Genomic DNA, 21,333 nt, shown 5'->3' with positions numbered 1-21,333 from the left:
TGAGGATGCTGTTGATGCCTTGGACGCTATCGATGTAGAGGAACAGCAATGGCCTAATAATTCGAGGAGATTCCAGAAATGTGACAGCCATTATGGTACAACCTTCGATCGCGAAGGCATGGCCAGATGAAGAAGAGACTTGTGAAAGCTCATCTTTCCTCATGTGATCGCCATTACAACACCTTTGCCAGCCCACCTCTCCATTCACTCCGTTCACGCTTGGAGTTAGGTTGCCACTCCTTTTAATGGCCGGAATCCATCACCGTTTCTCCCCATCTTCTCCTTTTGCTTTTCATGAAGGATCTCTCCCTGTTCCTTCTCAAGAACTCCCTCGCGTCCAGGATGAAGAAAGGGTTCAGGAACTTCTGCCATGGCGTCAGCTCCACATCGACCCTGAGGCAGAAGAAGGCCGAACCGGACGTGTCCTGCGTCGCCGCGCCATCCGTCGAGGGCTCCTACTTGGAGGAAAGTAACGCGACAGCAACCCCTCTGACGCTGGAGCAGATGATCTTGCAGCTGGACATGGAAGAAGAGGCTGCGAGGAGGGAGCAGCTCGACGACTACAGCGAGGTCCACCGGAGGATGTCGTGCGTGAACAACTCCGACATCTTGAGGTCCGCGCGGAATGCGCTGAATCAGTACCCGAGGTTTTCTCTCGACGGGAAGGACGCCATGTATAAGTCGTCCTTCCGCAACCTCGGCGCGAGGCCCAGCACCTTCGACGGAGGCCGTAGATCCGTTTGCTGCTGCAGCAAATTCGTGGGAGCGTCCTGCAAAGCCGGTTACCAGCTGGACCTGGAGAGAAACCTGTGTCTTCCGCCGACGGTGGCGGGGGAGAATGTGGTTTGGTGCAAACCAGGAGTTGTAGCCAAATTGATGGGCCTGGACGCTGTGCCGGTGCCAATAGGCGGCCGGCGAGGGAAGAATGGAGCCATTAATCCTGCTTCAGCTAGTAGGAAGCAATCTCTGAGGAGAAACGGAAGGCATGAGCTGGAGAAGGAGAGAGTCCTTCACATGGGACTGCATGGCTGCAAGGGGATCGGGATGGGGAGGGAATCATCTGCTTCTTGTTCCGCTGCAGGCTACTGCGTGATGAATCCGATCTCCGTCGAGCAGTGCCGGAGCGCGGAGGCCTGGCGATTTGGCCGGGCAAGGTAGCCTTATCATGTTATGGCATCCCCTGCTTCAGCCGTAAAACCATTACCGCAGGATCCCAACCAAGTCATCTCCTTAGATTTTGGTCCTTATATATATATATATATATATATATATATATATATATATATATATATATAGAGAGAGAGAGAGAGAGAGAGAGAGAGAGATGAAACACAAATATATAACAAACAAGTGATCAGTTGTTCGATGTATTGTTTTCTTTTTGTGTTTTACTATAGAGGTGAAATTTCCTACAGAGAACGGTTAATGTTGAGGAACACAATGTAAAAGCTAAACCTTTGAGAGAGATGATTACAGAACGAGACACAGTCATGCAGATGCAATAAACAATCACAGGAGCTTCAAAGCTTATCTTACAGCCTCTGACGCAGAACGACTTGAACCCTGTGTTGGGTCCAGCCCATATGTGGGCTTGGACAAATTTGGGCCATCAACCCAAATCAAAGAAATCAAGAGAGAAAGGGTAAAATTGAGTGAGAGGGCAGCGTCCACAGTGAGCGTGAGCGTGCAGTCTGCAGCGTGCGGTGTGCGGTGTGCAGAGAAAAAAGGAGAGAGAAAGATTAGGTTTCTGAGTTTTCTGCTTAACGATCGGTGGCCAAACGTTGTCAATTTCGGCCCAAATTTTATGTGGAGAATCCTTGCAGCAAACTCTATAATTCTAACGGTGTTGATCTACAGTTTACCCTCTCTAAGGTACTTTCCTACGATATTCACTTTGTGAGACCTAGAATTCTCTTTTGAGGACATCCATCCTATGTGATAAGATATGCTATTCTGGAGTCAAGATTTATGATCTTGATGTTATTCTGATCCTCTAGTTATTCTAGAGAAGTTCTACTGTAAACCTGTTATCATTATTATTGATAGTAGAAGTTTGAGGTGGACTGCGATCCCGTGGTTTTTCCCACATTGGGTTTTCCACGTTAAAAAGATTTGGTCTCACTGTGTGATTGATTTATTGCTCTATTGTCTATGTTGTGCTGATTGATTTAGCATTTTGATATCAAGTTGGTATTTTGATGAGGAACCTATTTTGATACACAAAGAGGAAAAAGAATTATTCCGCATTAACAGGTTTCTTCCCAACAAGTGGTATCAGAGCATCAGGTTGTTTGGTGCTAGTTTTCTTGTGTGATTGAAATGGAGTCAGATGGTATGATTAAATTGAACTCATCAAATTATTCCACTTGGAGGCGTCTAATGGAAGATTTGCTCTATTGCAAAGATTTATATAAGCCTATCAAGGTTAAAGATAAACCTTCTACTATAGACGATGAAGAATGAGAAGTTCAACATAGAAAAGCTATTACCTATATTAGAAGATGGATGGATATAAACTTGCATGAGCATATTTCAGATGAAATCAGAGCTGATGTTGTTTGGCAAAGGTTAGAAAATCTCTTTGCGAAAAAGACAGTGGGAAATAGAATTTCTCTCCTCAGAAGGCTTGTAAATTTGAAATATAAAGATGGTGGCAACATTGTTGAGCGCATAAGCCTATTTCAGAGTCTTGCAAACAAGTTGGTTGCTATGAAAATGAATATAGATGATGAGATGCAGGGATTATTGCTTCTCAGCTCTTTACCAGAAAGTTGGGAAACGTATGTGGTGACTATTTGTAACTCCACGCCAGAGGGGACTCTAACATAGATATGGTTAAAGACAGTTTGCTAAATGAAGATGCAAGAAGGAAAGAACAGGGTGAATCTTCTTCTGGTGCATTTGTTACTGAAAAACAAGAAAGACGTGGAAGAAGTCATAGCAGAAATCCATATGGTTATAGAGGAAGATCTAAGTCTAGAAGAGATATCAAATGTTTTTACTGTAACAGGCCAGGTCACATGAAGAAAGAGTGTAGGTTTTGGAAGCGAGAACAGAATGAAATGAAGAAAAATGAGAAAGAGATCAATACAGTTGCTACTGAAGGTAATATCACTATTGTCTGTGATGAAGGTTGTGTTAGCCTTGTAGCTCAGGACAGTAATTAGGTAATTGACTCTGGTGCTTCATTTCATGTTACTTCTCATGGTGATTTCTTTAGATCTTATACTGCTGGTGATTTTGGTAATGTTAGAATTGGAAACAATGGTACATCTAAGATTGTGGGTATTGGAGATATTTGCTTGGAGACCAATATTGGGAGCAAATTAATACTCAAAGATGTAAGGCATGTTCCAGATATTCGTCTTAACTTGATATCTACAGGTAGACTTGATGATGAGGGCTTTGCACATTATTTTGGTGAAAGTAAATGGAAACTCACTAAAGGTTCTCTAATTGTGGCAAAAGGAAAGAAGATTAACTCTTTTTATGTCATGGAAGCTAAGCTACACAAAGGAGAGATTAATTCGAAAAGGTGAAAGTATAGATCTTTAGCATAAGAGGCTTGGACATATCAGCGAGAAGGGACTTCAAACTCTTGCTAGAAAGTAGTTCTTACCAGAGTTACAAGGTACATCTCTTAAATCTTGTGATCATTGCTTAGCTGGAAAAACACATAGAGTTGCATTTCAGACATACCCATCATCTAGAAGATCTGATGTTATTGATTTAGTTCATACTGATGTTTGTACTATGCAAACTAGAACTCTTGGAGTTGCTTTTTATTTTATTACTTTTATTGATGACCATTCTAGAAAAGTGTGGGCTTTTGCTTTGAAATCCAAAGACCAGGTACTCGATGCTTTCAAGGAGTTTCATGTCAATGTTGAAAGAGAAACTGGTAGAAAGCTAAAGTGTGTTCGATCAAATAATGGTGGCGAGTACATGGGTCCTTTTGAGAATTATTGCAGGTTCCATGGTATCAGGCTTGAGAAAACAGTTCCTAAAACTCCTCAGCAGAACGGTGTGGCAGAAAGGATGAACAGAACCATTGAAGAAAGGATTAGGTGTATGCTTTCCCACGCCAAGTTACCAAAGTCATTTTGGGGGGAGGCTATGAGAACTACAGTTGACCTGATAAATCTTTCTCCATCAGTTCCTCTGCAAGGTGATGTTCCAGAGAGAGTATGGAGAGGAAAAGATATATCTTATAATCATTTGAGAGTCTTTGGGTGTAAAGCATTTGTTCATATTCCCAAAGATGAGAGATTCAAGCTTGATAATAAGGCAAAAGCATGTATCTTCTTGGGATATGGTCATGAAGAGTTTGGGTACAGATTATGGGATCCAGTGAACAAGAAGATTATTAGAAGCAGAGATGTTGTGTTTCTTGAAGACCAATTGTTTGATGATGGTGATAATGTTGAGAAGCCAGAAACCTCTGTTTATATTCCTTGGAGTTTGGGTCCAGTTCCTTCACCTGTAGTTCATGATGATCATGGGGGAGATGAACAAGAAGATTGTGGTGAGAATACTAGTGATGATACACCTACAGTTGATGATGCTGAACCAACTGAACAAGCACCTCCACCACCAGTTGAGATTCCATTGAGAAGATCCACTAGAGAGCGACAACCTTGTACTAGATATCCTCCACATGAGTATGTTATGCTTACTAACGGGGGAGAGCCAGAAACTTACCAAGAAGCTATTCTACATGAGAATAAGAATGAGTGGGTTAAAGCCATGCAAGAAGAGATAAGATCCCTACTTGAGAACCATACCTATGACTTGGTAAAGTTGCCTAAAGAGAAGAAAGCTCTCAAGAATAAGTGGGTTTACAAATTGAAGACTGAAAGCAATAGCTCACAACAGAGATACAAGGCACGACTAGTTGTGAAAGGATTCAGTCAGAAGAAAGGTATTGACTTTGAAAAAATATTTTCTCCGGTTGTGAAAATGTCCTCTATCAGAGTTGTTCTTGGTTTGGCTGCTCGCTTGAATTTAGAAGTTGAGCAACTTGATGTAAAAACAGCATTTCTTCATGGTGATTTAGAAGAAGAAATTTACATGGAGCAACCAGAAGGTTTCAAAGTCAAGGGAAAAGAAAATCTGGTATGTAAGCTTAAGAAAAGCTTATATGGACTCAAACAGGCACCTAGACAGTGGTACAAGAAGTTTGATTCCTTTATGATGAGCCAAGGGTATGATAGAACCACATCTGATCATTGTGTGTTTATGAAGAAATTTTCAGATGATGATTTTATTATTTTACTGTTATATGTTGATGATATGCTGATTGTTGGCCATGATGTTGGAAAAATTGGAAAGCTTAAAAGAGAGCTAAGTAAGTCTTTTGCCATGAAAGACTTAGGATCGGTGAAACAAATACTTGGCATGAAGATTCTTCGTGATAGGAAGAAAATGAAGATTTGGCTATCTCAGGAGACCTACATTGAAAAGGTTCTTGAAAGATTCAATATGAGTAAAGCCAAAGCAGTTTGTTCTCCACTTGCAGGTCATTTCAAACTGAGTTCGAAACAATGTCCTACAAGTGAGAAAGAAAAAGAAGAAATGTCCAGAGTGCCTTACTCATCTGCAGTAGGCAGTTTGATGTATGCTATGGTTTGTACTAGGCCAGATATAGCTCATGCAGTTGGAGTTGTTAGCCGATTTCTCTCAAATCCTGGAAAGGAACATTGGACAGCAGTGAAATGGATATTAAGATATCTAAGAGGTACTTCCAGGTTGTGTTTATGTTTTGGCAGTGATAAACCTGTGTTAGAAGGCTACACAGATGCAGACATGGCAGGTGATATTGATTCCAGGAAGTCCACTTCAGGATTCTTGATGACATTTGCAGGAGGAGCAGTCTCTTGGCAGTCTAAGTTACAGAAGTGTGTTGCTCTATCAACCACAGAAGCAGAATATATAGCAGTTACTGAAGCCTGTAAGGAAACTTTATGGATGAAAAAGTTTCTACAGGAATTGGGCTTGAAACAGGAAGTATATACTGTTTACTGTGACAGTCAGAGCGCCATTCACCTCTTTAAGAATTCAACATATCATTCTAGATCCAAGCATATTGATATGAGATATCATTGGATTCGTGATGTGCTTGAGATGAAAGAATTACAGTTGAAAAGGTGCATACCAATGAGAATGGTTCAGATATGTTGACAAAGTCTTTGCCTAAGGAGAAGCTTGAAGCATGTAGGCGAAGAGCGGGCTTGGTATAGCCCACCATATGAGCTGGAGGGGGAGAATTGTTGGGTCCAGCCCATATGTGGGCTTGGACAAATTTGGGCCATCAGCCCAAATCAAAGAAATCAAGAGAGAAAGATTAGGTTTCTGAGTTTTCTGCTTACGATCGGTGGCCAAACGTTATCAGTTTCCGCCCAAATTTTATGTGGAGAATCCTTGCAGCAAACTCTACAATCCTAACGGTGTTGATCTACAGTTTACCCTCTCTAAGGTACTTTCCTACGATATCCACTCTGTGAGATCTAAAATTCTTTTTTGAAGAGATCCATCCTATGTGATGAAGATATGCTATTTTGGAGCCAAAATCTATGATCTTGATGTTATTCTGATCCTCTAGTTATTCTAGAGAAGTCCTACTGTAAACATGTTATCATTATTATTGATAGTGGAAGTTTGAGGTGGACTGCGGTCCCGTGATTTTTCCCATATTGGGTTTTCCACGTTAAAAAGATTTGGTCTGTGTGATTGATTTATTGTTCTATTGTCTATGCTGTGCTGATTGATTTAGCATTTTGATATCAAGTTGGTATTTTGATGAGAAACCTATTTTGATAGGAAAAGAATTATTCCGTATTAACATGTTTCTTCCCAACACCCTGAGACCACCGGCCAACAAGCTGTGGGCACAACTCCACCGCCCGACTTCCCATGGTTTGCCCGCTTCCTTGGTTTCAGCGGTAGCCCTAGCAAACGCCTCGCCGGCCATGGCTGGCTGCCAGTTGTGGCAGATAACAGGGTGTGGGCGACGCCAACAGTCTCAAACTCCCATGTTGGCGAGCACACAAAAAGAGAGAGCCGCGGCTGGAGATGAAGACACATGTTGGCCATGTGTGCCCATGTGAAGTCTCTCCCTATCTCGACAGCCTTTCGACCCCTCCCTGGTCTTGGACGAATGCTCATTGGCAGTCTGGTTTTGTTGGGCTCTTTCATATCCTGAAGAGCCGTGCACAAGTTCTGACGAAGCTCCACTCCGTTTACCTGGTGCATGAGATATCAGGCTTTGCGGTTGAGGATATTTAATGAGAGAATCCCAAAGTCTTGCCTGATCTGCAGATCACATCGTAAGATCAAATTTCCACAGCCGGCTTTTACTGATCTCCAAATTTCTTAATCACCATGATACCAGTTGACCAAATCGTGGACTTCCGAGTGATCGACGACTGAACCTTGCGCCCGCTTCTTTTAAGAGGACAGCCTTCATGGTTATCTAATAGCTTATAACATGGTGGCACAGTGAAGCAAATCAAATGACCTACGCCATTGACTGGTTGAGATCTGTGCGTAATCCTTCCTTAAACAAGTTCGAGCAAGCTGCCCATGTAGGTTGCTCGAGACGCAATATTAACAGTAGAGCCACATGAAGTCAGTACAAGATATACGAGAAAGGTACAGCCAAGGACACACACACAGACACACACACCGGATTCCAATGGAAGGGAAGAAGCAGGAGAGGTTCTCATTTCTTAGCTTCAAAGCTGGTCAGTTCACCACATGCCACCCACTCCGATGCAAGTCTCAGATTCAGATACATATTATTTTTCCTGCTCTCTGGTTATTGAGAAGGCTCTAAAAGTCAAGACATCAATTCCCATGGCAAATCACAAGTCTCCAAGTCAAACCAGTAACCATGTGCATGCAGCAGAAGCAATATAATACAGCTTATAAGAAGACGACTCACTGAGGAGTTCCACAAAGAAAACTTCATGGGATAACTTCAAGCTTAAACCACGTACTTTAGTAGTAGCTGCTAATTATTCTGAGCTCCTGAACTCAGATTCTGCCATTAATTTAGTAACAGTAACAGTAACCCAGTCTTAGGCATCGAGCATAATTATCTCCTCGAAAGAGACACCAAAGTTCATTTAAGTTCAGTAAATTAAGCGAAAACGGGAGTTTGGTGCTTTCTCTCATCCTCGAACAGATACAAAATAAGAAAGATGCCAACTCAGTTTTGAGAAGAAAAGTAAATAATATTTACTATTTCCGGATGACTTCAATCAGCAAAAGGACTTTAATCGACCCACCTAAAAGTAAGGTCGCAATAGTTTGTAGGCCATAGGAAGATGATATTGTAGGGTTAGCAGAACAAGGCATAGAAAATTTGGCTGTCCTCTCGTACCAGTTTGCTGAGCTGTTTAGTTTTGGTTGAGACACTGCTCTACCGCCAGTCCAATTTGATCTTATTCTGATTCATACCATCGCAACCTCTCATCTATATATACACTCACCCTCTACTGTCTTCTACCACCAAAAAACCCTCTGCTTCTCCACTCCAGTCGATTTCTTTGCTTGTTCTGGTGTGGGGACATGGCGTTTCCTAGCTTGTTCTCCTTCGTCACCCTTTTGATCATGTTCGGAGTCGCTCATGGAGGTGATGGTGGATGGATCGACGCACACGCTACCTTCTATGGAGGTGGTGATGCTTCTGGGACGATGGGTAAGCTTCCGCTTCACCAGAGATTCGCCACAGCTCATCCAACCTTCCTGACATGGTGTTGCTCCTTCGATCTTTGTCGCAGGAGGGGCATGTGGTTATGGTAATCTCTACGACCAAGGGTATGGCACCGAGAGCGCTGCACTGAGCACGGCTCTGTTCAACAACGGGCAGAGCTGCGGTGCGTGCTTCGAGATCAAATGCGCGGGCGGGCAGTGGTGCCTCAAGGGTTCGATCGTCATTACCGCCACTAACTTCTGCCCTCCAAACAACGCGCTTCCCAACGACGATGGAGGGTGGTGCAATCCGCCCCGGCACCACTTTGATCTCTCTCAGCCCGTCTTCGAGAAGATCGCACAGTATAAAGCAGGCATCGTCCCAGTCCAATACAAAAGGTATCAGCACCTCGTACTCACTTCCTTGGACCATGTCCTATGGCCCTCTAAAGTTCGTATAATATCCATGGATTCGCCTTGCAGGGTCTCCTGTGTGAAGAAGGGAGGAATCAGATTCACCATTAATGGTCACTCCTACTTCAATCTGGTTCTGATCACCAACGTCGGGGGTGCGGGAGACGTGGTGGCCGTGTCAGTGAAAGGGTCAAGAACCGGGTGGCAGCCGATGAGCCGCAACTGGGGCCAAAACTGGCAGAGCAGCAGCAACCTCGACGGCCAGTCCCTCTCTTTCAGCGTCACCACCAGCGACGGCCTCTCCGTCACCTCGATGGACGTCGCGCCACCGAACTGGAGCTTCGGGCAGACGTATTTGGGAGGCCAGTTCTGAACGCTTCCATAACTCCAAACCAGCTCCAGCTTCCTCTTGCTTCCAGTAGCATGCAGTTCGATCAAGTCTTATAGCTAGCAGCACAAATTGGGTCATGGGAGGGGCCTCTCTTTTGAATGGCCCTCGTCATTGATGACCTTGCACTTGCTGATTTCCTCGGTCTCTTTTCTTCGTTTCTTTTTCCTTCTTCGTTTATTGGCATTCTCTTCTGCCATCCGAGCCTCATTGGAGTGGCAGAAGAGAGCATCATCAGAATGGTGGGCGAGGAGGAAGGCTGAGGTGAACAAAGGAGGATGATCACCCGCCCATGGATTCTGTCCTTTGTCATGTAATATTCTGTCTCTGTGGAACGGTGAGTGTAATCAGTATATATATTACATATTATATATATATATATATATATATATATATATATAATATTTTGACAAGGGAACTTTGCCTGAGAATATATATATATATATATATATATATATATATATATAGTATTTAGGAACTGTACCCGACTCGGTACCACATCGGATCTAAATTTTGAATACCTATACCCGAAAATGTCGGTTTCGGATTCGGATCGGTTTTTGGGGCTCAGTTGATGTCTGTTATACCGCCCGTGGCTGAGGTGTCCCGCAAAATCGCAACCGGCGGTCTCATTAGGGCGCCTCCTCCACGGCAGCGATAGCAGATCCTCCGAAGCCGACGTCTAACTAGCGGCGCGTCGACGTTGGATGGTCTTCTTGGATCGTCGGAGAGCGCCCGCCGCCGAGAAAAGCGCCTCGAGGAGATGATGTTTCTACCCCGCGCTCCCAAGATCTTCAAGCAATGGGTTGTCCTCCTTCCTTTGTCATGCAGAAGTAGTGTTTTGGTGTTCTCGTTGGTGTTTCTGGATCAGAGAACCGAGAACGCGATGATGGTTAGAATGCTTTCTTCCGTTTTCTTCCGATGTTGATTGCTTCACAGAACTTGTAGTACTGAAATTTGCTATTCAGCATGGATGCGCACTTTGCTGCATCTCTAATGTCTACCACGCCTCCCCCCAATCCAGCATTACAGTTATACCGCTCGATAAAGCATGGATGTTAGCTTTGCATGTGTCTAATCATGTTTTCTCCTTGCTAATTATATTGTTGATGTTCTTATGTGATGATAACATCCACAAATTTTTTCTGCTTCACAGAACAACTGTTTTTAGTTTACGTTATCGACATCTGTTTCATTCTGAAAATAAAATATCACTGATACTTGGTTCTTTTTAGGAGGTGCTTAATTGCCTCGATTACATCTTATGGCATGTCATCAGTTAATCTAGTCCTCTCTTGTTAGACATTGACTTGTGAGGAACCTGTCACCATGGTTGTAGGTTTCTAGTATATTGACTTTACAGCATTCGGTAATCATCTTCGTATATCAATGGACATTGGGCTCCTCAACTGAGCTACTTATCATCCATCCTAGAATATCGGGAGATATTCACATTGAAAAATTGTCTGATTCATTTTGGATCCACCTACAAAAGTCCATTAAAAATAAGATTTGACATGTTACTTTCCAGGATCAGAGGGTCAATTTCATGGAGGGTATTATGAACCTGAATTGGCTAAATGGGCCTTATAACCTACTTGTAGTTTCAGATGGCCTTGTAGTCCTTGGGTCTATGTTGTTTGACCCACTGTTTTTGTTCCCAAAAAATGTGAAGAACCAACATCATCAAGTCAACTTGTCTTCTCTTTTTAGATTAAATAAATTTGAATGAATTACCATAAAACTGTATGATCATTAATACTTAAAAGAAATTATGTATTTTATGAGAGTAAAATAGCTATTTAGGTGGACCAAATTGCCATTGTAATTCTTCAAGGGTGATGTGGCATCTCACAAACCTGATGTATGGGCTAGCACATGTAGACTCACACATCATGTTAGTAAGTGGCTGTACCATCCTTGAAAAATTACGGGGTGATTTGGTTCACCTGAACAGTTTATTTCTTTATGAAACATTTATATATTATTGACTTGATTCCTCGCTTACATAAACTTTATTCTGGATGCTCACCTTATTATGTCCACATAGGCTACTAAGAAGGTCACCAACCGTGTTTTGAGAACCTTCAATGGAGACCTTGTGCATGAAGTTGGGGTAAAAGTTATGCAACTTTGCACATCTAAAGTGAGAAAAATGCTTTCGGAAATTTTGGTAAAGGATGCTAATATCATTTCATCAAATTAGGGAATTGAGTGGTAATTCTGACCTATGGGTAGTACTTATGATACATCTGTTAGTAAAGAAGCCAATCCAGTGCAGAGCCTTATCGTTGTGCTGCTATCCTTTTACAAGTAAAAAATGAAGGTTAGTACATTTGTCATGTAAACTTGAATAGATGACTGTCAACTTGGTCTGTGTTCCTTTAATATTTTTGTATGTTGCAAGGCACGATTATTATCCATACACAATAGTTTTTGTTTAGCTTACTGGCTTTTCTGGCCAGGTATTCTGATGCAGCATTCCATAACTTACGTCTTCTTAAGAGATGATCGCTTTGATGCTCACAAAAAGGGAGAAAAGGAGATTGGAAAGTGGAAAGTGGGACCAATTTCAACTTGAAGAATTGATCATAATTTTTATAGATGGTTAGTGATTTTGATTGACAGCTACAGGAATTTGAAAGCCGAGCCTTCACACCATGGTGAGGTTTTTCCCTTATGTCCTGCATGACCAATGTTCGAGTCATGAAATTAATCTATTTAATAAAGATAAGCCTGTGTATACTGAACCATCCTGTATTCCACATGGCCAAGAACCTCATACAGTGGACACCCCCTTTTTCACTGTAGTTATAGGATCCAAGTACATATGCTTGTTGTTGCATGTTATGAGTAATCAATGTTTCATGAAATGGCATCTCAATCAAGTTTTTTTGTTATTATATTGTCACTTCTGACACTGGCTTTGTCATTGTCATTTTAGAATTTTTTTGTTTTTCTGGATACTTGTTTATTGTTGGCATTGCCATTACTGTACACAACTTATCAAGGGCCCTCCAAGCATTCCCAACAAATTTGAAGCTCATGGTTCTTTGTTGTTTGAAGAAGTATTGGAGAATCGAATTTCATGAGATCCATCTCATTGCTATCCTCTCTTCTGAACACTGCTATTCCTTTCTTCAGTTTGTGATTGTTTTCATCAAAGTAGGAATATCATGCTATGCTGATGAATCATGGCAAACATTGAGATTTTGTCATGCATCCCTTATATATTTTACCTGGAAAGTTAATGGTTAGATTTTAGCATGATCGTATCTGCTGACACATAGGTTCTTCATTCATATGCTTGGCATTCCTCTCTTGATGCTCCCCTCCCAATTGATTGATGTCTCGTTCTCGTCATGCTGTTCTTTGATAAATAATTTGCATTCTCTAGGCAACACGTGTATGTATTTGTATGTTAAGTGATCCTGATAGAGACTTTTGCATTAGTTAAGTGGCCCCAGAACCATCACCAAAACCTTAAATTGCTCCCAAGCATGGGCAACATAGCTTTTAGGACCGTCGGTTCTCCTCTCTTTGGCGGCCGATAGGATGAGATTCCAACAGCTGCGAAAACTCAATTGAGCTTTTGTGGTTAGTTCCAAGGTCTATTATCCTACTCGGAAGTCGTGGTGAACCACCTAAGCAAGATTCCATTTTTGATGTTGACAAGCGACTCTTCAGCAGGTTGTACCGACAGTTCCTTCTGCTGTTATTGTTTAAAGATAGCATGGCATCACCGACCAAAAGTAGCCATATCATTTTAAGAGTATAATGCATGAGTCGTTGAATGCCTTTTAGACTCCCTGTCTGACACCTGTGCTTGATTTTGAGTATATTTCGATAGCCTTTGAAGTGATGACATGACCAGCAATGTTTATGCATGCTAGATAAGTATTTTTAAGTTTGGTTCTCCCAAGTCAACTATTGCTGCGCCTTCAGTTCAGTTAGTGCTTTCTGGGTGTTGGATAAAACAAAACAATATATGAGTTTTTTCTTTATGACATTGTATCTGCAATGTTGCTTGAATGGGCTCATACCTCTTAAGTTGCATGTTTGCATGGGAAAGGAGGTGCTTTCTTAATTCTTTGCGGAGGGGAAAAAAAATCTGAAGAAACATTTAAATTTGTGTTAGTATTATTTATCTGCTGGTGTCATATTATTTCTGTTCTCTTAATAATGTTGCTGATGGCACTAACAGTCTATTGTACCTGCTCTGTGAAATTTAGGTCCAGCAAAAGATGGTGGACATCCATTCACTAATGCAAAGCAGGTGCGTTTACTTTTCCTCAAAGATTCATTTAAATATGTAATGTAAGTATGTGCAAATTGGGGTTAGAGAATCATCATGAATCTGTCTCTCTCTCTCTCTCTCTCTCTCTCTCTCTTCATGTTATTTATAATTGAAAGAACCAAATTAAACCATGGATAAGTATTTAAGTACTTTAGACAGCAGCATTTCAGCAGTTTTCTTCTTGCTGCTCTCTCTCCCACCCTCGAGTCCATATTGCTGAAATTCTTCTTGAAAGGAACACCCAAATCTCTGCACTCAGCAGCAGCATTTAGCTACATTTATGAACCCGTGGGATCTGGCTGTGGTGTCTCTTGAACCACCTGCCACACCCCATAAATGGCACCTCCTTAGGTTGGATGCGTCAAACAAGCAACCATGATGGCGTAGCCACTGGTGAAGGTGGAGAAAAGATACAGTTGCCTCTCTGCATTAAGCTAAAACGAAGAGAGATGGAGCATCCCCCCAGGGAGTCCCAGCCATAGTCTTTTGTCAGGGACAGCTCTCTAAATGAAAGCAGACTGCTTTTCTGGAATCTTAGAACAGGGTACAACTGCAATAACCTAGCATTGAGCATCTGTATGACACATACAGTTTCGTTTTTTACTAAAGCAAACATAATTTTAGGCAGTAACATGTATCTTACTCCAGCTTTTTACTCTGTTGCTTTCTTCTCCAAGGATTGGTCTAACTGGTTTGAGGACTATGTTCACTCAGTCAGGTGGATGAAAGCATCGACTCTAACAGGCTGGGGTCTATGTTTTCTCTTAAGGTTCTCAGCTTCTCACTGAATGTAACTATTGGTCACCACCATGATTGAGCTGGGACTCTCAGATTGAGCTGGGACTGTCAGTCTTCAGCATCTCTGAGCACCCAACAGCCTCCCAAGTCGGAACGTGAAGCCAACACAAAAGGCCTCTGCTTCCCAACAACTCCTGCTGATCTCTTACCCGATATGGTCCGTGGGAATCATGACCAACCCTAGGATTTTGTGTCAGACCGGCTACCAAACCCTCCACCTACCAAGGGGGGTGGGAGGCCGTTACCGCTGGGGGGCAGAGAGTCTGGCCGAGGACATGATGTGGAGTTGCAGCACAAGAAGAAGCCAAACTTCGCCTGGCTGGTTCCCACTGTGGCACTCGGAGCCACGTTTTGGAACGCTTAGCTTGACGCTTTTAACCGTGGGAGACTAGAGTTTCACCCATGGGTAAGTGTGTCATGGTCATCACGAAAGGAGATGCTGGCGGCATGGGGTTGCACCATTCTTGGACTTGCTAAATATTGATTTTATTGCTGTGTTGCAGAAGTGGTTCGTAGAGCAATCATGCAAAAGCTTGTGCTAAAGTTCACGGCAAGGACAACCATTCAATTTTGAAAAAGCTCTACGCTGCAGCATCCAGCCTTCATTCTACAACATTACTCTATTCCTGGATGGACCTAAGAGCCCTAATCTACGGGGTAGGCACTTTCTCTCCTATATTTGTGGTAGATTTGTTGCTCAAAAGAAAATCTCTACTTGTTATTTACATTAATGATACTTCTATGATCAGATGTCCATAAATTACCTCTGATGGTGGTCAAACATAAATATGCCCAGTATTTGTCAAAGAAGTTTTCCTGCTCAGAAACGTGTCCCGGTATGTATCAACTTTATCGCGGAGCTTAGTTTTTTTTTTTTTTTGAAGTATGGTTTTATAAATTTACCTTCACATATTATCTTGGTCACATCTTTTTATCTGCCCATGAATTCTACTTGAAAATTCTTAAGTGGAACTAGGGAAAATTTGAAAAAAGAAAACAAGATGGATCCTTCCAGATTCATCTTAAACTGATTCACCAGAATAATTTTCAGTAATTAAACGAATGCATGGATTTTTTTTTCATTTTTCATATATATGTATATTAGTTGATGCACATATGTGAGACATGCACACAGAATCTTCATTTAGTGAAAGAGCTCCTATTCAATGCGATTGTTAACCCACAGTACTTCTGGACACAATCATGCTTTTAGGGAAATTTTCATTTGCAATGAACATGCATCCACTGTCATGCATTTAGAATCCAAAGCAGAAGAGAGATGAAGTTCCACTGTTCTTGCAACTTAGAATATACCTGAGACTTTCCGAGATGTTGTCTTGGTCCATAGATAAAGCAACATCATATCAATTGGTTTGATCTGAAAATTTAAACAAAGCTCAGAGGATAGACAACACACGATCAGAGTTCTTCAACACCCCTTGCCCTTTCTCTTTCTAACCTCTCTTCCTTTTGTTATAGAAGGACCCCCTTTATAGATATAGTGTACCTAAGGAGTTACTAAGCCTCCCTATGTTGCTCCAACACCTAGGAAATCAAAAAAGGGCAAGCTGATCTTCTCTCCCCCATGTTCTGTTTCACCATGGTGCAGAGTGTTGTTGGTCATGTGGTAGACCACGGCTTCATTTGCTGAAGCCCCAGAAGCTGAACCGGTGCCAGTGCAATCAGACTGATCAAACCCTGGGACCAACATCTTGGGAACACCATGTGTGAAAAAGCTTCCACCAGAGTCACCATGCTTCACATAAATCCTGTTACTCGTAGTCACCACCTTTCCATCAGACCCTGGGTAAAGTAACTAACAGAGATCACGCTCCAGAACTAAGGTGTGATATTGAACACAAGAGAGATGGAAATAGAAAAAGGGCATGGCATAGGTTAAGAGAAGTAAAAGCCAAATCAGACTGCAGTACACACGAGGATTTTTGAAGGAACAGAAAGAAAGGTCATACCATTGAATGCTTGATACGAATGTGGCTGGTGGGAGGGGCTGTATCCATTAGGGAAGCTGGGAACAATCCTGCTGGTGAAGGAACCGAGAGAAAGGTCTGCGCAAGTGGAAGCAGATTCATCTCTGGTGCTGGTGATGGTTGACTCACCACTGCATGCATTGTTGCTGGGGTTGACCTCCTTCCTGTTAGGGAGGGAGTGAGGCAGGGAAGGGATAGAGGATGAAGCAGATGGCCTTCTTCTCCTGCAGGCATTGGACTGCTCCCGCTGCTTCCTGGCCATGATCACATGCCAATGGTTCTTGACTGCATTGTCTGTCCTGCCGGGGAAGAGCCTGGCGATCAGTGCCCACTTGTTGCCATAAAGCCTGTGGGCAGCCAACAGCCTCTCCTCTTCTTCCTCGCTGAATGCGTCCCTGTTGATCCTTGGGTCCAGCTGGTTGAACCATCTCAGCCTGCAGCTCTTCCCTACCCAAATATAAAACCAAATCCAGAACCAAGGAGAAAGAAGATGAATCAGCAGAACACATCAATGTATTTATTCTACAAGACACGGAGATGGATCAGGTTTTTTCTTTTTTCTCTAGTTTCCTTCCAATAAACGAAAAGGAAGACTGGATTAAGCTAGAAAATTAGAGAACTACTACTGGTGGGTGGAGTTCTTTGATTTTCTTGACAAAGATCTTCTCTTTTCCATTTGGAGTACCTGATCTTCCTTGTAGTTTCTCTGCAATCAGGTTCCAGTTCTGGGGACCATGTTGAGAGACAAGATCCTTGAGCTTGGCATCCTCATCTGGCCTCCAATGACCCCTAGCACATGGCCTGTGCTGCCGTTCGTTCCCGTGAACATGACCATAACCAGCTTCTTCCTCCTTGCCTTCCCTGTTGCTCCTTCGATCCCCATGATTCCCATGCCCCTCTGCTAAGCCTTGAAAGCCCCAACATTCCCTCTCTCCATGGGTAGAGCCTGTAACAAATGGTGGTGCTACCGGAGGGAGGAACCCCATGTCACCCGTGAGCTTTAGCTCATTCGGAGCCATTTGTTGCTTTGCTTTGTTTTAGTCGAAGGACCAGGATGACCCGATGAGGACTCCAGAGATGTGAGCAGGCGAGGAGGAGTTGATGAATAGCCGCTTCTGGTGGCAAGTCTGAAGATGATAGGGCTTTAAAAAATAAGGTAAAGAGAGATGGTGGAGGACCCCAAGAGATGTTCACCAAGAAAGAAACTCAAATAAAGGACAGCAAAGACAGCAACATGCTTGGGAGGAAGAAAACCACACGAGTCTCTCTCTCCCTCTCTCTCTCTGCTTGTTTTTTTTTTTTTCCTGAGACTGATAGCTCAGAGGAGGGTGTGGGAACTTGGGGTTTGCAAGCACAGGTTCAAAGAAGAACCGCTCGTGTGGGTCTGGGACTCCAAGTCCCCCCACACACTTTTATATGTGATGGTGGCCTCTGTCTCTCTAACACTCAACAAAGCCATCAGAACTTTCCTCGTCTTTTTCCACCTCCCCACCAATCTTACAATTCCAAAGCAAAGAAAAGGTGCCAAAAGAAAAACAAAAAGCATATAGAATTAGTACAGTAACCATCTGATGTTTGCTATAACTTCTATTTAGTGGAAGATGTACTGTGCCTTTAAACTTTTGTGCTGCATCATATGCCTCTCTAACTTCTATTTGGTGGAACTTGTACTGCGCCTTTAGACTTTTGTCCCGTTCCTACCTCCCATGCTTATCCTTTCTTTATTTCTTTACATCCAATGTGTGTGTGTATATATATATATATATATATATATATATATATATATATATATATATATATATGTTTATTTTCAGGCAATCTGTTTTGGTGGTCACAATTAATAGTTTATTGATTGTGTTTTCTGGGCCTTCTCAATATTTAAATCTCACCGTCAAAAGGCATCATTCTGTCTGCTAGAATTTCGGGTAAATTGCATCCACTAGCTAAGTTCTCAGAAAGAGTTTTAAGTTATGAAACAAAAACGAGAATACTAGGAATAATATTATATGCCACAAACTAACAGACAATGTGACTACAGAATGATTGCATCATCTTGGGGCCATAATTATTCTCCCCTTGCATCTTTCACTGCATGTTGTGTACAAACAATTGCAGGCAAAAGAAATCCCGCAAGCAGACAAAAGTCTCCTGCTACAACAGAGAATAAAAACTAAAACGATTATAAATACATGCCATATTCTTTTATAGTTTAATTACTCTAAAGAATCTGGATCATCTAATTCGACCAGGTGCATTCTGACAAACACTGAGACTTCATAAGGTAGCTGGTTATTTAGTTCTTTACGGTATCTTAGAGAAGGTCCATTGCACCCAATTCTCAATACAGAAGCATCACTGTGTAATCAGCCTTCATTCAAGTCTTTTTATCTTGTAGCCAATCAATCTTCACAGATATCTGTTTTTATACTGCAGTTGACGACTAAATACCTATATGTGTATATACTGGAAGGACAAGAACACTTTCAGAACACATTGTGTTGTGGAACAATCAGCCTGCCTCCACTTTTATTCTCTTCCACTTGGTTGCTTGTTTGCTTCTCTGAAAGAATATGTCTCTTGAATGAGTGCAATAGAATTCCAAGCATTTACCTTTTCTGAGTCAATATTGACTGCTTAAATCAACCACCTTGCCTTTAGATACTACATTCTCTTATATCTAGTTGTCTTCTTGGGTAGCTGAAACACAAGCTGTACTCCACAGAACATGTTCCGGTTGAAAAAAAACACAGCACCTTGTTATTGAACTTTGTTTTCATTGACTAGGATTGGCCATTACACTTGATTATTTGTATGGAGAAATATATCATTTGATGCGCACATATAACAGGATGCCTTAATTTTTTTTCCACTTAATGAGTCCTCTCAAATATAATGTTGATAAATTGTTCTTGACTAATTCTGATGCCACAACCATTTGGATTATAGTGCATATAGATTCCTTGGTCAGGCAATAGCTCATTGGATGGGAAAGAATCCTAAGTAAATACATGGTGTAGCAACAACAAAATGGTTCATGGAAACGGTCCCCTTTTCCTATAAGAATATTTCCCTTCCTGATAAGAGATAAGGAAATAAAAAAAGAGAAGAAAAGTACGCCGGTAGATAGAGACACAACCAAGTGATGTATTGTCACCTCTCAACCATTCTTAGCTGACATACTCCTTTTTGTTAACCACCAGCCAGCTTTGCTATGATAAACTTAGGAACCCCTTTGATCCTTATTTGACAACCAGTTGATGTCCTTCTGAAGCTTAAGCAAAGCAGGAAAGAAGTCATCAACTTTGCAAAGAAGGAGATGAATAGGTCTACATTAGCCTTCTTGTAGTAGGTGTTATACTTCTGGATCATTTCATAAACGTTGGAGAGAAAAAGAGAGGAGGGACTGTTCTCAACTTATTTTCTCTCTGAAAGTATACTATCTTAAAATTCTAGGTGAGACAAGAGGCAGAGATCTGGGTGAGGTGATTGATGTATGGAATGCACTAGATTCTCCTACAGTGTGTAGACAATTTGAACAAAGGAGCTCATAAAGTCTTTCGACCTATTCCATGCTACCATGGACTTATGTTCTCCACAAAGTCCAGCAAGGTCTCGAACCACTCATCAAGTCACATGAGCTAGCATGTAGATCTGCTCCTTTTTCGTGGCATGAGTGGGTTTGCATCTTCCTGTAAGAACAGCAGTTCCTTCACGACTGTCCTGGTTGGTGAATGCTTTGTTCACCAATCACAACAGCCATGGTGGTACATGCATTTGCTCCACTTTTTGTGTTCAAAGCCATGTGAAAATCTAATAGCAGACATGTTTGTGTTGTATCATAATATTTTTCTGCCACTGATAGATATGTACATGCCAATTGTTGCGAAGCTAAGTGAGACCGCAGCCATGCCATGTATTCCTCGACAAGAAGACAAAGCACAAGTAAAACGAGCACCAAGGTAAGCCACTTTCTTTGACCCAACTCTTGCCCTTTTTCCTGTGTCATTTCCTGAGCTACTTTGTAAGTATTCAATTCCCACTTTGGTTTTCTTAGTTACCTAAATTATAGGTGTCCTCAGTAATTAATTAATTAATTATATATATATTTATATATATATATTATATGTGTGTGTGTGTGTAGAGAGAGAGAGAGAGAGAGAGAGAGAGAGAGAGAGAGAGAGAGAGAGATTAAATGTGCCAATCTTCCATCACTATCAAACATGTTAGAAGGACTAGTTCAGTTATAGGTCATTTTCTCAATTCACATCTTACTAAGTTTGCTTGTGAGCAATCATGGTTGATGGACCACAATTTTTGTTTTAAGCCATCAAATTGAAATGCTGCTTTCAAGCTTGTTGACATCATGGAAGTTACATTCCTTATTTGGTGTAATATGTTGGATCATGCATGTTGACTCCAATTTCTTTTCATCCTTTTTCCTTTTCAACTCCTGATGGTCCTAATAAGAATTTTATTTCAAGAGGGGAGCAATCAAAATGGAAGTTGATTTTGGCTTGGACAATTGATACTTGAAGAAACTTTATCATTTACTTTGTTGTGTGTGCTGCATGAGAATTAGGATTTGGTATCACCCAGAGGCATCTCATGGATTCTTCTTAATGAAAGGGATGGAAGAAATCAACAGCAACATAATCCAACCTTAACCTGCCCTTTGAATTTGGTTTACTTAGTACCATCATTGAAATTCATCACTAATATATTAGGATTAGGTAGCATTCCAAATATATTAGTAA

At 41.7% G+C, this 21,333-nt stretch overlaps 3 protein-coding genes across 3 annotated transcripts; 2 read left to right on the top strand and 1 right to left on the bottom strand.

The window, feature by feature from the left end:
* Positions 1-155: 155 nt before the first annotated feature.
* Positions 156-1,366, top strand: LOC135615729 (uncharacterized). Its single transcript, XM_065114621.1, has one exon. The coding sequence runs from the start codon at positions 295-297 to the stop codon at positions 1,156-1,158; it is 864 nt and encodes a 287-aa protein (XP_064970693.1). The 5' UTR covers positions 156-294; the 3' UTR covers positions 1,159-1,366.
* A 7,161-nt stretch (positions 1,367-8,527) lies between these two features.
* On the top strand, positions 8,528-10,644 carry LOC135615728 (expansin-A15-like). The gene is made up of 3 exons (XM_065114620.1): positions 8,528-8,701; positions 8,784-9,093; positions 9,178-10,644. Exons 1-3 carry the CDS (start codon positions 8,572-8,574, stop codon positions 9,479-9,481), a joined length of 744 nt encoding a protein of 247 aa, XP_064970692.1. The 5' UTR covers positions 8,528-8,571; the 3' UTR covers positions 9,482-10,644.
* Positions 10,645-15,940: 5,296 nt separating this feature from the next.
* Positions 15,941-17,953, bottom strand: LOC135615727 (transcription factor CSA-like). Its single transcript, XM_065114619.1, has 3 exons — positions 17,265-17,953; positions 16,562-17,026; positions 15,941-16,394 (listed from the first exon to the last, which is right to left on the bottom strand). The coding sequence occupies exons 1-3, from the start codon at positions 17,596-17,598 to the stop codon at positions 16,120-16,122; spliced, it is 1,074 nt and encodes a 357-aa protein (XP_064970691.1). The 5' UTR covers positions 17,599-17,953; the 3' UTR covers positions 15,941-16,119.
* Between the last annotated feature and the right edge of the window lie 3,380 nt (positions 17,954-21,333).

The sequence above is a fragment of the Musa acuminata genome, chromosome BXJ2-6 (genome assembly GCF_036884655.1).
Source record: "Musa acuminata AAA Group cultivar baxijiao chromosome BXJ2-6, Cavendish_Baxijiao_AAA, whole genome shotgun sequence".
NCBI lineage: Eukaryota > Viridiplantae > Streptophyta > Magnoliopsida > Zingiberales > Musaceae > Musa > Musa acuminata.
Note: the sequence above shows the minus strand (reverse complement) of the source record. Positions and strands in the feature narration are given on the sequence as shown.